Source organism: Pipistrellus kuhlii, unplaced genomic scaffold (genome assembly GCF_014108245.1).
Source record: "Pipistrellus kuhlii isolate mPipKuh1 unplaced genomic scaffold, mPipKuh1.p scaffold_m20_p_1, whole genome shotgun sequence".
Lineage (NCBI taxonomy): Eukaryota > Metazoa > Chordata > Mammalia > Chiroptera > Vespertilionidae > Pipistrellus > Pipistrellus kuhlii.
In genome coordinates, this window is record NW_023425404.1 from 31,748,440 (window position 1) to 31,764,289 (window position 15,850).

At 39.6% G+C, this 15,850-nt stretch overlaps 1 protein-coding gene across 2 annotated transcripts; it reads right to left on the bottom strand.

The window, feature by feature from the left end:
* Positions 1 to 98: 98 nt before the first annotated feature.
* On the bottom strand, positions 99 to 4,963 carry CUNH15orf61 (chromosome unknown C15orf61 homolog). Of its 2 annotated transcripts, XM_036437986.2 has the most exons (3): positions 4,568 to 4,963; positions 2,512 to 2,608; positions 99 to 323 (listed from the first exon to the last, which is right to left on the bottom strand). In XM_036437986.2, the coding sequence occupies exons 1-2, from the start codon at positions 4,911 to 4,913 to the stop codon at positions 2,553 to 2,555; spliced, it is 402 nt and encodes a 133-aa protein (XP_036293879.1). In that variant the 5' UTR covers positions 4,914 to 4,963; the 3' UTR covers positions 99 to 323; positions 2,512 to 2,552. The 2 variants fall into 2 exon arrangements, with proteins under 2 accessions (XP_036293879.1, XP_036293876.1); XM_036437983.2 differs by lacking the exon at positions 2,512 to 2,608 and having other exon boundaries at positions 4,568 to 4,959.
* Between the last annotated feature and the right edge of the window lie 10,887 nt (positions 4,964 to 15,850).

Genomic DNA, 15,850 nt, shown 5'->3' on the forward strand with positions numbered 1-15,850 from the left:
GGCTAACAGAGTACGTGATATATAACAATGTATGGAAAGCTTTGCCTCTGGAGGGCCATGATTCATCTTAAAGCACCACACACCACAGAAAGAACAAGGTGTTTGCAAAAGTTTTATTTTAAAGGATCAGAAATAAATATTGCACATACACACAAGAGATAATCCACTGATATTTACGTTCTCCAATGGACACTTTCAATACATGGCACCTTCATCTTCTTTATTTAGGAAATAAACTGTTATTGGTCCATAACTGGTATGCACAGTCTCTGTGACTCTAGCAAATAACCAGGAGCCAAGTCCATATAATAAAGTTGGAATACCTAGAAAACAAATGAATACATTATTTCCCAATGTCAAGTTATTAATCATGCACCCATATATTTGTCATGACATAAGTAGCATGGCACTCGTTAGCAATGTCAAAAAATTATCAAGTTATAAAAATATGAGTAAGTATTGACTCTACCTAAGGGCTTCATCTGTTCGGGGAAACATAACAATTGTGTGAGCCTAGAGATTTTTAAACCTAAAAATACAGCTGGTATGAATTTTAGTTCAAAGCACTTTACAAGCACAAATTCATTACTCCAAGTAATTATGAAGTAATTCTATTTTCTTTTCACAAATAGGCAAACGTAGAATATTCATTAATTTAATTGTAGATACTCCTGGATGAGCTTAAATCACTGGGTCAACTTTCTATACTAAAGTAATTTTTTTTGTATAACTTAAAAAAAAAATTGGGTCAAATAGCGGTCTTCAAAACTATGGCAAAACTTGACTCTAAGGAAGATTTTAATATAACAACAGGCATGAGAAATAGTATTTTTATATTTGATTGAAAACAAGCTTTTTTCCCACCTATTTAAAATAGACACATAAAAGTAGTAGACTCCAATGTGTTTCTTCCTTGGAATATTTCCATTTGATAAGATTTTGCTGATATACTTGACATTAACTGCCATTTGTGATACATAAAACTAAACATATACTACACTGAGATTTGGATATGTATATGAGACTATGTTGGACACACAAACTTGCACAATTCCTATCTTTTTTAAAGCATTTATTTAAAAGCAATGGCCATTAACATATTAAAAAGATATGCAGAAAACCATAGGCACATGAATCAATAAAAAAATATTGTATGCTCCACACAGAATAAAGTATTAATTTTATTGTTGCTGCGTAGGAATTGGACCAAAAATGACAATTTAAAGGGTTAGAGCTGCACATTTGGAAAATAATTTTCTTTCTCGTTAATAGAGATGCTCAGGACTAATATTGCTTATTTTTTTTTCCTTATTTTTCTGCAAGAGTGTATTTGCTGTGCTATGCTCTTTTTGAGGGTATAAGTGCATTGAACTACTTTGTGCTTATTCCCTGAAGCTGCATTCCAGTCACTGTAATGCCAAAGATTAATCAGTAGAAGCATCACTAGCTGGCAATGAGAGGCAGCAAAAATGCCCAATCAAGCGGGCACCTCTCTGTTTTTAGGAATATACTGGGTCACAGCTTGTCACTCCCTATCACAGGGTTCCCTGAACTCCTATGAAATACTTTACAATATATTACCTTCTCTGCCTTGGTAATACACACAAAAATTCTCTAAAAGCAGTGCCTCAAAATAGCCATAAAAACTAGCAACATGAAGCTATTTACAAATTATTTAACCAAAAAGGGGTGGGGGAGGCTAGTGGGACAAAGGGTGGGGGAGTGGACAAGAGAAGAAAAAGAACAAGGGAGGTGGGAAAAAGCAAAGAGTAGAGGGAGCAGGTGAAATAAAATATAAATTTAAAATACGATATCACAATTCAAAATCTGAAAATCAATGGCGAGAGGAAGAAAAACAGGCTCTAGAGGCAATTATTAATTTTCTAAACATACTGAGAGTAAAACATATAACATATCCCATCCCTTTTAAACCAATTCTAAGGACATAAGGAATAAATGCTGACACTGAATATTTTGTTTGTTTTACAGTATTTACCAGTTTTCAGTTCAATATTGACACTTAAAAAAATCATACAAATAAATGGTTAATATTTCTTCAGCTGAAATGGGGGGCTGATCAAAGATTAGTAGTTTAATAATAACAATGCCTCTTATTAGGAAACAACTAAGAGCTATTAGCAGTAATGCTGTTTGGTCGGGGATGGAGTTGTGATAATAGGAATCAGAATTTCTCTATACTTTTTTTCCTGCTGTCTATTTAATACAGTCAGGCTAATACACTATTTGGGAAGAGTTGCCACTTATGCTGTATAAGTTACACATCAAAAACATAATTTTCTTTATCTATAGCACATATGCTCTAAAGCCTGTAAGATTCCATGGGCAAAAATTTTCCAGCCTGTTTGAAACATATCAAAACATTAACATGAACTGGAAAGTCAGTTCTCTGCATAATAATTCATTTTGAGTCAGCTGAACAGTCGGTAAACAAACCACTGTCAAATTAAGCACTTAAAAAAAATTAGAACTTCGTAGCAAGTCTCCGATTACCCATTCATTCCAATGGTAAGTTGCTTTTCTTAAATCTCAATCTACTTCCCAGCAGGATACTCAGACTGATAAGCCATCAGTAAAATGTCAGCTTCCACTGAGGAAAAGGCAGAGGAGAAAGAGAACAAATGGGTAAGAGAGAAATCTCTATTACTTAAAAAATGGGAAAACGAATTACTCTGATAATTTCTAATTTGGAAGGGAAGAAGACAAATAAAATCCTAAGTATTTTTATCAATCAGTGATGTACTTAATGATCCAGAGGGGCAATTGTGGATCTCAGAATAGGAAAGAATCCTATTATCTAATTTACATTCCCTAACCTTCAGACAAAATTACAAAATAAATGTTACCAAACTGGCGGATACACTCTCTTTACGAAGTCCAAAAAATACATTCCCTTTATCAGTACAATCCAATCTGTATTCAAGTATGCATGAGCAGAAAGTTTCCTTTCTGTTTAACTTAAAACTCTTATTCCCATCTGAGCAGGATTTTTTAAATTTCTAAAAGACCATTCAATCACTTTTCAACCTTCTCTCCCACAAAAAACAAAAAACAAAAACAAAACAAAAACAAAAACCACACACAAAACTAAACTTTTCTTTCTTTCTTCAAAAGGTTTTACTTTTCCAAATGAGGATGTTCTAGGTATCCTACTTTTCTTTGAATTTCTTTCTACTTAAAAAACAAACAACAAAAACAAACAAACTAAAACCAACCCTAACCATTGAGATGTTTCTAAAGTGTTAGGTTTTAAGGCGTGAAAACTTTAAAAAACAGCATTCAGCTCCTGTTACACTTTTCTCTAGTCATCATGCCAAATAATTATGAAACTATCTAAGTCACCTATCCCTTTCAATTTCCTATCAACCTCAGAATTAGTGGGCCTGCTCTACAGTTCATCAGCCAAACAATAAGACATTTTTTAAAGGATTACACTTTGCTAAATAATCTGCTCCTTACTGGACTGAACCCAGGATCATCCCAGGGGAGCGATGGCTCAAAAACCCCATGACTGACATTTGTGAGTTATAATATTATATGCAAAAACATACACACCATATTTAAATTTAATGAGCGATCAGACTACATAACACGAGTGCAGCTGCTGTAGCTTTCATTCTAGTTTAAAAAAAACCCAAAAACTGGTTGGGTAACATGGTTTAGCTCCCACGTCAAGCTTTTGAATTACTAAAATGTGGACTAATTTAGTACCAGCTATTAATAGGTTCGAAACATCTTGAGGCCTATTTTTTCACCGATCTATAAAGGACACCTCATGCCAATGTGTATGCCTCTTCTGTCATTAACCAAAAGAAAACAACCATACAGCAAGAGCAAACACTCTCGGAATTAGAATATTCCCATGAAAACCTACAGAGATGAAAGGGGGCAGCCTTTTACATATCTTTTAGGCCTGGCCTCTGAGCCCACTAATGTGACTGCTGAAAACCTGGAGTGCTTTTAGCAGAAGGAACTTGCTGGGGTTTCATATGAACAAAACAAAGAAACTTTAAAAAAGTAGTAGCTCGATTTTAGAGTATGAACGCACGCATATATATGTCCGTGGGGACATAGCCTGCCATGCAGTAAGACATTTTTATTTTTATTTTTTAAACTTCAGAGCTCCTTTCCTTCCAGTGGCTCCCAGGGCGGTAGGAAGTGAGGATGGAATGAATGCCTCTTCCCCAGGGTGCGCCCCAGGCCTGTGGATATCGCCCACTTTCCAGGGGACGCGTCAGTAGCAACAGCTTAGTCCCCAGGAGCACTTACTGGGGAGGGTGGGGGTGAAAGTGGGGTGTGTAGGGTACAAAGCCCGGAGCCCAGGCCTGGGCTGGAGCAGTGGGTGTGGAGGGACGCGGAGGCGGTGTCTGGGGAACCCAACAGCCAGGGGCGAGCGTGAGGAGCCCGTGCACCCGGGCTGGCCTGCCCGCGGCCGACCCAGGGGGGCTCCTCCCGGGCCAGCGCGGGCTGACCTGGGCCGGGGTCTCGTGCTTTGCAAACAGCGGGGCCCTCATCGGCGGGACGAGCTCCCCCCGCCCGGGCCACTCACCGAGGTTGACGACCTTGAGCGCCGTGAAGAAGCGGTCCTGCTGCGCCAGGTCCTGCCAGGGCGCCTTGGAGCAGTGGTACTTGATGAAGGGGAAGCAGCCGGTGCGCAGGACGTGGTAGTTGGCGCCCGGCACCGGCCAGTTGAAGTGCGAGCGGCCGAACTGGTCGTTGCGGACGGCGCTGTAGCGCACGCAGAAGGAGGTCCAGGGCGGCAGGCGCCGCTGCAGCAGGTGCTGCGTCAGCACCTCCGAGGCGCGGGGCTTCGGGCGGGCGGCGGCGCCCGCGGCCCAGGGCCGGCTCAGCAGCAGCCGCAGCGCGGCCTCGTGCGCTCTCCGCAGGGCCTCCATGGCCGGCCGCGGCCCGCCCTGCACACGCCGCCGCGGGGGGCGCGCGCCGCCGGGGGCGGGGCGGCGGGAGCGCGCACGCGGGGCCCGGGGCGGGCGGCGAGGACGCCGGCGGGCGGCGCGCGAGTGTCCCGCGGCCGCTGCGGAGCGCGCGGAGGGGACCGGGTGGGCCCGGCGGTGGGCGCAGGGTGGCGAGGGTCAGCGGCGTGAACAAGGAGGTGAAATGGGCATTGTGACCTCATTGGTCGCTAATAACGCTGGCACAGGGGCGGGGAGGTCTCAGCAGTTGGGGTAGGAGGCTCCTTAGTGAGTGGCAGAGCTCGCACCCATCGCCCAGGCCCAGCTCCAGCGCTGCTGTCGAGGTGACCCTGGAGAAGGTGTCCTGGGGAAGTGGGTGAAAGCCTGTGATTAAGCGTCAGCCTATGAACCAGGAGGTCAGGGTTCAAGTCCCGTCTGGGCATAAGCCACATTTGGGCTAGATCCCACCCCCCACCTCCCCTCCACCCCCCGCAGGAAGCAGCCAATCCATGGTTCTTTCTCATTGATGTTGCTCCTCTTTTTCTCCCTTTCTCTCTAAAATCATTAAAAATATATTTAAAAAAAAGCAAAGCCCCTAGATTTGCATTGGCTGTAAAGTCAAGGAGAATTACTATGTATTACTATGTGTAGGTCTTTGTGGTCATGTTCACTGTTTTAAGTCCCAGATGTTTCAAAATAAAAAGTTTATTCCTACAAAACGTCCCAGGTTTCTTCGTGTGGTGCCCAGATTTGTGCCACTGTTGACCTCTCCTAAGAGCCTGGTGAACGCCAGACCAGGAATGTTTTATTTAATAGACCTTTATAATCCTCACTGACCATTCATTATCAAGAGAGTATGTTAGGAAAATCTTAACTTTTGCAGCATTGTGAGATAATGTATATACCTGCCTTCTAAGGAAGCATTTTCCTAAACTCATCTTGTCTGTAGACACTAGATTTAAATAAGATGATGTATGTGGAAAGCGTTGTGTATAAGTGCAATAATTATGTGTAAGCAGCATGTAATAATTACTATAGTTGTTGAAACTCAAGTACTGTAGGATAGTGTGGCTAGTTCTTTACACTCTCCAGTTTTTATTGATTTGTTCAATAGTGATTGAGTACTCACTACTGTCTGCCAAAACTTGAAGGGCCTTGTAGTCATGCAAATAATTTGAGCTTTACTGTTTAGGATTCCCTTTTAGATAACAGTTTTAAAAATTTTTTGGTTGGAGGCATGATGTGGTTAGACGGGCACAAAAATGGCTGGAGGGAGGCTAAGACAGGTGTCAGGGAAGTTATTTTTTGTGGTTTTCAAATTAAGTTTTAAAACAAAGCCTGTCACAGAACCTTATCATATAAAGTAGATGAAAACTTGTGTTTTATTACTAAGCATTTGAAAGTGCAAGACTTTGACATTAACTTTATAGATAAATTAAAACACACACACACACACACACACACACACACCAATAAGGTTGGTTGTCTTGCGGGGTTTCTTTTAGTTTAGTTTTTAGTAAAAAGGGAATTAATTGTAAGGAAATCGGGTAGCTGAAATAATAAATACAAAGTCTTCAGACCATGTCAGAAAATGTATTTATTGGCCCCACTGCCCCTGGATCTTTGACCCTGCTGTTCTGTGCTCAAAACCTTTTTTTAAAAAGTTGGAGGTTGTGGACTATTGCAGTTATAGCTGCCTAGGGACAGTTTATTTCTTATGCCTCTGGTTTGGTTGTATCGATAGATCTTACAAAGCATTTGGAATCTAGAACAAATTATTGAAAAAGACAATCCAATAAAAAGAACAAAATATTTGGACTCTTCACAAAAGAGAACATCTGAAATCATCAATAAAGGTGAAAATGACTTTTAATAATCATCCAAGAAATGGAAATTACAACCACAATGCAATACCATTACACACTCACCAGAGTGGCTGAAATAGAAAAGATAGACAGTACTAAGTGGGGTGAAGAAATGCAGCTATTATACACTTTGGAAAAATTGGGGGGAGTATATATTACAGTTGAATATATAGGCATACCTTATTTTTTGCTTTTGCTTTATTACACTTTACAGATGTTGCGTTTTTGCAAATAGAAGGCAACACCATCCATCAGCTAAAGGATTACCGAACCTGCAATGTCTCAGGTATGCCTGTGTGCATTCCTTATGACCCAGCACACCATTTCTTGGTAAATATTTGCATCAGTGTGCTCAGGCTGCCATCACAAAATACCACAGACTGGGTGGCTAAACAACAGAAATTTATTGCTCACTGTTCTGGAAACTGGAAAATTTAAGATCGAAACGCCAGCCAATTGGGTTCTTGGTGAGCGTTCTCTTTTTGGCTCGCAGCTCCATCTTACTGTATCCTCCCGTGACACAGAGAGCTAGTTCTGGTGTCTGTCTCTATCTCTTCTGTTAAGGGCGCCGGCCCTTATGACTTCATTTAACCTTTACGACTTCCTCATGGACCCTATCTCCAAATACAATCAAATTAGGTATTAAGGTTTCAACATTTAGAAGAGACATAAATAGTCATAACAGTAACAAATAGAAATTGTGTGTGTATGTTCTCTAAAAGACATATTGGAATATTCATAGCAACACCAGCTGCCTCCTGCACACTCCCTATCAGGGATGTGCCCGCAACAAAGGTATATGCCCAAGGAATCGAATCTGGGACCTTTCATTCCACAGACCAACGCTCTACCATTGAGCCAAACTGGTTTTGGCTATTCTCTTTCTTGATATGGATTCTAGGTAAATGGGTATATTCAGTTAGTGGATTCTTTTTAAAATATATATTATATAATATACTGATTTCAGCGAGGGAGAGAGAGAAACATCAATGATGAGAGAGAATCACTGATCGGCTTCCTCCTGCACACCCCCTACCGGGGACCGAGCCCACAACTTGGGCATGGGCCCTTGATCAGAACCCTTCAGTCTACAAGCTGACACTATCCACGGAGCCAAACCAACTAGGGCAGTTAGTGGATTCTTTGAACACATATGTGCACTTTTCTGTATGTATATTATACTTCAATAAAATGTTTGAAAAAGAAGACCTGGGGCAGTGACAGGGGTGGGCTAAAAAGGGTCCAAGGGGGAGAAAAGGGGACATAAGTAATACTTTCAACAATAAAGATTTTTTTAAATTAAAAACAACAACAATGAATTCTACTGGTAGCTATATATATTAACACATCTTATTTGTGTTTATGAATAAGTATGTACAGCATGCATGTCAAACTTGCAGCCCGTGGCCCTGTGTTAGCCTTTGTGTTTGATATGCTTGATGTAGAGAGAATGTATATAGTGGACATGACCCAAACATGACCTTGTACATATATAGAATATTTATTATCATGTTGTTTTTACAATCTTACTGAGATCCTGATTTATTCACATTTTTTAAATAATGTGATTTAAAAGGAAGGAGGGTAGATTTTAATTCACTGCTATTCTCAGAGGGAAAATTATAGGCAAGAACTGGGTGAATATGTCAACATGTTAGTAAAAGAGAAAAGACTTATGGGGAAAAAAGGATAGAAATGTTTACACTTAGAATTTCCAGTTTGAGGCTTAAGGACTTTTGGGTGAAGGAAAGAAGGACCATGGAGATGATTCACATTCCAGCATGCTTTGGAACTTAAAAACAGATCTGCCAAAAGAGCCACCCAAATCTGCTTCATGGCTCAGTGCCTTCAAAGCCGAGCTCAGCACCAGAGGAGGTGGTGGTGAGTTACCTCTACAGCTGGATGAACGCTCATTAATTCTCCCCTCTCCCATCAGTGGCAAACACCAATTGTGGCTCCATTCCTGCAGCCTGTGTCTGCCCTGGCAAGGGCAGTATACATTGGTTTTATGCAAAGTTATCTTCACGGAAGTTCTGAGTGATGGCAGAAGTCATTAGGAAAGGAAGGAACTGCTGTATTCTTATCTAGATCTTCTTGAAGCTTTCTGTGGAACTGATTGATGTCCTGACAGCCCCCCAAGGAGTTGGCTGGCAGCTGGGACTGCTGTTACAAAGAGTGGCAAGAAGAATTGCTCTGGGGAAACTTTTTCCTGTGAACAAAGTGGGTACAGAATCTCATCCAAAAGCATCTGTCTAAACTACTCTCAAGTTTGCCCTGACTGGAATGTAAACTTTATAGGGTCAGAGATTTATGTCTGTTCTGTTAACCTTTGTGATCCAGCATCTATGACAGTATTTGGCATATTCAATTGTTATCATTGAATAATAATTTTAAGAAGTGAGTAAAGTTAATAATGTCTATAATAATAAAAGTATAATATGCTAATTAGACCGGACAGCTGAACAACCTTCTGGACATCATTCCGATGTCCTTCCAGATGAAACCATGGCGGCAGGGGCAGAGGCAGAGGCGGTTAAGGACGATCAGTCAAGCAGGCGAGCAGTTAGGGGAGATCAGGCCGGCAGACAGAGTGGTTATGGGCGATCAGGCAGGCTGGCAAGCGAGCAATTAGGGGCCAGCAGACCTGGGTTGCTAGAGGGATGTTCGACTGCTGCTTTAGGCCTGATCCAGCAGTCAGACATCCCCCGAGGGGTCCCTGATTGCGAGGGGGTGCAGATTGGGCTGAGGGATCCCCCCATGCACGAATTTCATGCACCAGGCTTCTAATTTATATATATAAAAGCCTAAGTGACTGAACGACCAAACAACTGTTAGCTGTGATGCACGCTGAACACTAGGGCACAGATGCTCAACGCACAGGATCGGGCTCCCTCCTGTCTGGATTGGACCTGTGGGGATCTGGCCGAAACTGGCTATCCAACATTCCCCCCAGGGGTCCTGGATTGGGAGAGAGGGCAGGCCAGGCCAGGGAACCACACTAGTGCACGAATCCATGCACCAGGCCTCTGATAATAATATAGTGTGTTTGTGGGATGTTGGGGGAAAAACTTACCATACAGGGTCAGTAGTTTTAACTAAAATTCTAATTTTGGTAGTTGGAGAAGTTAAACTACAGAATAGGTAAGAAGCATATACAAGAATCAAAATTCTGGTCTCCTAGTTTTCAGTGAGCTTTTCATTAAGAAACATTTCTCTTCCCTTCTTCTGCAGTGGATGCTAAAATCTGGTGGTATGGTGACATTTGTGACATTTTGAAACCAGATAATGATTTATGCTGGTGGATAACACAATCCATTTTATGGTCATGTTTCCAATATTACAGATCTTTATAATATGTAATCAATGGTTGGGGAAGCATTTGAAAACATGGTCAAGTCAATTCACCTAGTCACATGGGCCATAGTTATGGTCCCAGCAATTCATGAATAGCATGGGACATCTTGTAGCACAAATCATATATTCCTAAGAAATTTTGGCTTTATTACTGATCTTCAACCAACAGTGACTCTGAGAGTGTTAGCTATAAGTCTAACTGCCCCTCCCCAGTCTCACTGTCAAGTAGCTAATGATCTATAAACAAATATGGAGATGCCCTAAGGGAGCTCTCCAGTTAAAGGGCCTTGAATCATTAAATAATAGAAATACTGAAGTCCACCCTGGTGTATGATTTGTCAGTTTAGGTTTTGAAGTGACTGTTATTTTCAGAGGGGACAGGTTTTTAATTTACTGTACATTAAATTTAATCTGATTTTTCCCTTCAGTAGAAAACTTTCAAAAATGTTCATCCACATTTGCAGTTTCCATGCTATGAAATATCTTTATATTTGTGTGTGAATAGAAGACACATTTCAGTTTCTTAAGCTAAGAGTGGCCATAGAGGATAATAAAATCAACATTATACTATCTACCAGTTCCTGAGAGTTTGCTTCTGCTAGATAGTTTCTACCTATTATCTCATTTCAACAATGTCCCTAAGCAGGGTTTCATTTTCCTCATTTTCAAGCTGAGGAAACAGAATGTCAGAGAGGGTTACAATAGCTCCCTGCAGCCAAGTGGTGGACCTGGGATTTGAACCTACACTGGAGGGACTAAAAACTTAGATGGAAATGTAGCTGACACAACTGAACATTCCTTAGATGCTGCACAATCAGTACAGGCCCAGGAGCTAACATTTAAGTTCCAAAATATGGCCTATCTAGCCCAGAAGTCTGCCTGGCTCAAAGGAAATTTTGGGGTGACCTACATGATGACTCTCAGAGTGATTTTTCAAAACTGGATCACTTGCAAAGTTTGCTGTAAAACAATTTATATGTCTATTGAAATTAAGGGCCAGGCATGCATGGAGGAATTTGGGCACCACCAACAAAGATCTCAAGTCTAAGCAAGTTATCAAGCCCTAAAACTTGGGTTTTATTGGGGGACCTGAATAAAAAGTACACGGGAATTCTTTGGACTGCGATTACAACTTTCCGTGTAAGTTTAAAATGTTATTCAAATGTAAAAGTTTAGTTTAAAAAACGTGGGTTTTAGTGGAGAGAGCATTTGGCCATAATTTGGATGGTATGAGTAACACTGCTGCTATGGATAATAGGCACATTTAGTCCAAGCCAGCATTTCAGTAAACCACACTCGTGGTGCGGCTCTTTCTTTTTATTCTTTACTGCTGTTTCTCATAAAGCAAGATGTTGAAGCTAAGTACATGCTCTATTAATTATATGAAGGTGAACTTGAGTCATATTTGTTACTGAAGATGATTAATAATTACCAGTTCTGCACACATTTGTGGTGCATTTCAGTAAATAAACAGGGTACATTGTTGGGTAGTAATTGATTAATTAGCACATTCATCCTACACAGCTCAATGGTCTAAGGATGCTGAGTTTGAGATATTGCTCATAATTATTACAAGAAACAAATCTGTTCCATTTTTCAGTTTATTCTTCTGTATGCTCAGGTTTTTTTTTTTTCTGTTTTTTTTTTTTTCCTAAATCGAATGTTTAATGGTTCAAAACCTTATAGGTTTTATTCAGATAAATCAACTCATGAAAAATTGCTAGTCATAATCTCAGAATCTTGTTTTTTGTGTGGGAGCTAGGGTGAGAACTTTTCCAAGGCGAATGTTAACATGAGATCGTGCTGTTAAACTGGATCAAATCCTGTAAATATAGGGCACTTCCCCGCCATGCAGGAAGTGCTCATTGAGCACCTATGCGCAACAGGGGCCCTGGAATCTCATTTGCTTCCCAGCCACATCAAATAGGCTCAGGATTGCAAGTGTCATCAGGTTGGCACTTCGCAGCACTAGCAAATATAATGTGTAATCTTCAGAGAAGTAGAACAGCATGCACTGGCTGCTGTTTTAAACTATGCAGCAATTTAGGATTTTTTCCTCCCTAATTTATTGAGCCAGCATGTAGTAGTTGAGAAACAGTGTAGTTGAGAGAGCCTTGGACAGAGAGTCAGGAGTCCTGGTTCTCCTCCATCTGTATTATTTCTTAAGACGCCCGTGTGACTCTGGGCACATCACTACCCCCTTTTCTAAGCATGGATCATTCACCTGTGAAATGAAGGCTTCAACCAGGGAGATGCGAGGTACAGTGAGGAGCCCGGGCTGCAGATATTCTGCTAGATAGTTTCTAGGTTGGAGTCTGGACTTCCTATTTTATTGTTTAATTGAAATTATTTAATCTCTTGAGTTTCTGCTCTGCTCATTTTAGTTTATCATAAAAATCAAATGGGATATGAAAATGGTTTGTAAACTGTAAAGTATCATATAACTATAAAGCATTATCAATATTATTACTGTCTTAATCGGTTGATATTCTTTTTAAAAAATATTTTTTTATTGATTTTTCACAGGGAGGAAGAGAGAGGGATAGAGAGTTAGAAACATTGATGAGAGAATCATCAATCAGCTGCCTCTTGCACACCCCGCACTGGGGATGTGCCCACAACCAAGGTACATGCCCTTGACCGGAATCAAACCCAGGACCTTTCAGTCTGCAGGCCGACGCTCTATCCACTGAGCCAAACCGGTCCCGGCCGATTGATATTCTTTAAAAAGGATGTAGGATGCATCAAAAAGCCCATGTACTGGTCTAACAATAGGGGATTATCAACATTCTTTACACCATTATTAAAATCACTTTGAGTAAGAATTTCCCATGTGTCTTCATAATTTAATGCTAAGTGAAAAACACAGTCTGCAAAACAGTATATTTGATATGATCCTATTAAAATATTATATACACAGAGATAAAGGGCTATGTAATAGGAACTTAGTATGTATTTCATAAAATAATAAATGCAATAAATAGATGTTAATTGAGCAACTCTTGATACTGATAAGGTACTGTTCTAGGAATTGGGGCTATATCTTTATATTTACAGTCCATTGGGTGAAACAAATAATAAAAAATAAATCTGTTATGTAATACCACATATTGTTAAGTGCTTTGGAAAAAAATAATAAAACAAAAGAATAGAGATTAAGGGTGCATTCCCGTTTTTGAAACATTTTCCTATTTAATTATTTAATTAATTAATTTCTTTATTTTAATCAAGAGGAAATGTCCCTATAATTAGAAAAATTAAAAAACTGCAGGTATATTTAAAGACAAAGTAGTCTTAAGAAAAATGTTATATAAGTAGATAAGTACTCTTTTTTGGTCTGGATTTTTTGCATTTAGCATATTATATTGAGATTCATCCACATCTCTGAGTTTATCAACAGATCATTCCTGTTCATTGCTGAGTAGTATTCCATTGTAAGGATATCCCACAACTTCTTCATTCATCCACCTGTTGACAACAGACATTTGGGTTTTTCTAGTTTGGGGCTATTACAAATAAAGCTGCTGTGAAAATTCATAGAGCAAGTGTAGTGACATGATTTTTAAATGACTGTATAGAGTCCCCTTTGATAGATACTCCAGAATTTTTAAGCAATGCCCTATTGTCGAACATTTATATCTTTCTGGTTTTTCATTATTGTTGCAAATTTGGCTTAGGAATGTGTCTATACATGTTGAACTTGAGATGAGTAGAAAGGTATTGCTAAGGGGATTTGGAAATAAAGAATGTGTTGTTAGATAACTCTGAGTTTTTCAATGATTGCAGAGTATGTATTTTGTGTCATCTGCTGGAAAGCAAAAAAAGCATAAATCTTTAAATAAAACAAAATTGAATTTGAATATGAAGTTTACATTGCAACTAATGGAAAAGGTCAGCTGTTTTGTTTATGGGACCATGATTTGATCATAACATTCCTCATGAGGCGACTGCAATAAACTTGGGCGTGGCCTTTTATTTCCTGGAGCTATAATTAGCCATCTGGTGTACTTTACAACATGTTGTTACGGGGGGAAAATCTTAAAATGTAGCATTTTAGTCATTTTTCTCTCTCTCCATATATATGCATACACACATACATATGATGTATATGGTGACAACTGTGGAAGTGCAATAAAATGTATATAGAATTGTTAAAAAATGCTTAGGGGAAACTACCATCAAAAAGACCCCCAAACCCAAAACATTATTTTATGCATAGATGCCAAAGCTATATTTTTCTGTGCTATGTTTAGGGTCTTATAACAGAACACATTTTTTTTTTTTTTTTTTACCAACAGATTTTTAAACAGCAGGGACATGCTTATTATTTACTGTTTTGGTATCTTTCCCTCATTTACATAAATACCCCAGAAACCAGCAGTTTAAAACTAATAAAAGCCAGGGCCCTCCATCAAGTGCAATAAAGTTTCACAACCACGAGTTAGACTGTTAGAGTGAAAAATAAACCTATATATGTGGTTATCAAGGGGTTTTGGGGGAAAGTGTATAATCACATTTCAAAGTTAGAACTTTCATTTGAAGAAGCAATGCAATCATAACACTTAAACATTTATGTAGAACGCTTTATCTTTGAAACATTCTCTTAATATTGGCCAATTAATCTCTGCTGCTCCCCTAAGGAGCAGGTATTACTATCTGCCATTTTTCTAGATATAAACTTGAGGAAGGTATGACCAACCCAGAGAGAGGAAGGACGGGTAGATAAGTTTCTAGCCCTCATTATGTGGTGACTCCTTGAGATGTAACTCATAACAGAAGGATCAGATTTCTGTTACACAGTGATGAAATCATTCGCAAAACAAAGATAGTAAGAGTAGGTCAATCTGCCTTGGTCTTTCAGATGCAGTTTTACCTTCTGAAGTCACCTTTTGGGAAAAACGGGATACAGAAAAGATGCAGAAGAGCACATGTCATCTGTATTTGCAATGGGTGGGTCTAACCTCGGTCCAGCGAGGAAAGCAAAGTCAAATGCTCCCTCCCTCCCTGAAACTCCCACTTTCACAATATCTTGGCAACTTAATTTATAGTTTTTCAGATCAGATTTACTGTGATCTATACATTCAAAGAGTTGAACGAATCTGTTACATACATTAAAGCCAGAGGAACAATAAAGTAAATACTAATAAATGTTTACATTTTTGGAAATGGAATTAATGGATGCTTGAGAAATGATGAAAGATAAACATTTAAATGTTAAAATATGTATTTCCTTCCCCACAGGGACAGGGTGGGGAATTAATGAGATAATAAATGCGATGTGCTTTGAGCTCTTTAGAAGAAAAGTACCAGATGAATGCAAATGATTATTGTCAAAACTTTCAGATGGTTACTAATATATTACTTATGGTAAAATACATCTTTTTATACTTGACATATAGGATACTTGAAATTCTTAGGATGGGATTGCTGAGACCATGCTCCCTAAACTCCTCCCATGTCACTCCACATTGTATTGAGAGTCTTTTTTAAGCCTTCCCCATTTTAGTGACCTCATACCTATCTTTCAAACAAAACTATGGAGCATGACTTCACATCTTTCAAACTTTCCGGCAACATCCCATCATTAGTCCTCCAACAAAGTCTTATAGACCCATGGTCAGAGAATTCCACTGACACCCTGATTTCTTTGATCACATAATCGTGACACCTCCCAATGCTAAGCATTGTGCAAGTTGATTCTAT

What these genes read in the sequence shown, in the direction of transcription:
- CUNH15orf61 (XM_036437983.2), bottom strand. Translation starts at nt 4,913, where the DNA reads ATGGAGGCCCTGCGGAGAGCGCACGAGGCCGCGCTGCGGCTGCTGCTG. An exon ending in GCTCAAGGTCGTCAACCTCG is followed by an intron (nt 324 to 4,567) that starts GTGAGTGGCCCG and finishes TTTGTTTTCTAG; the next exon opens with GTATTCCAACTTTATTATAT.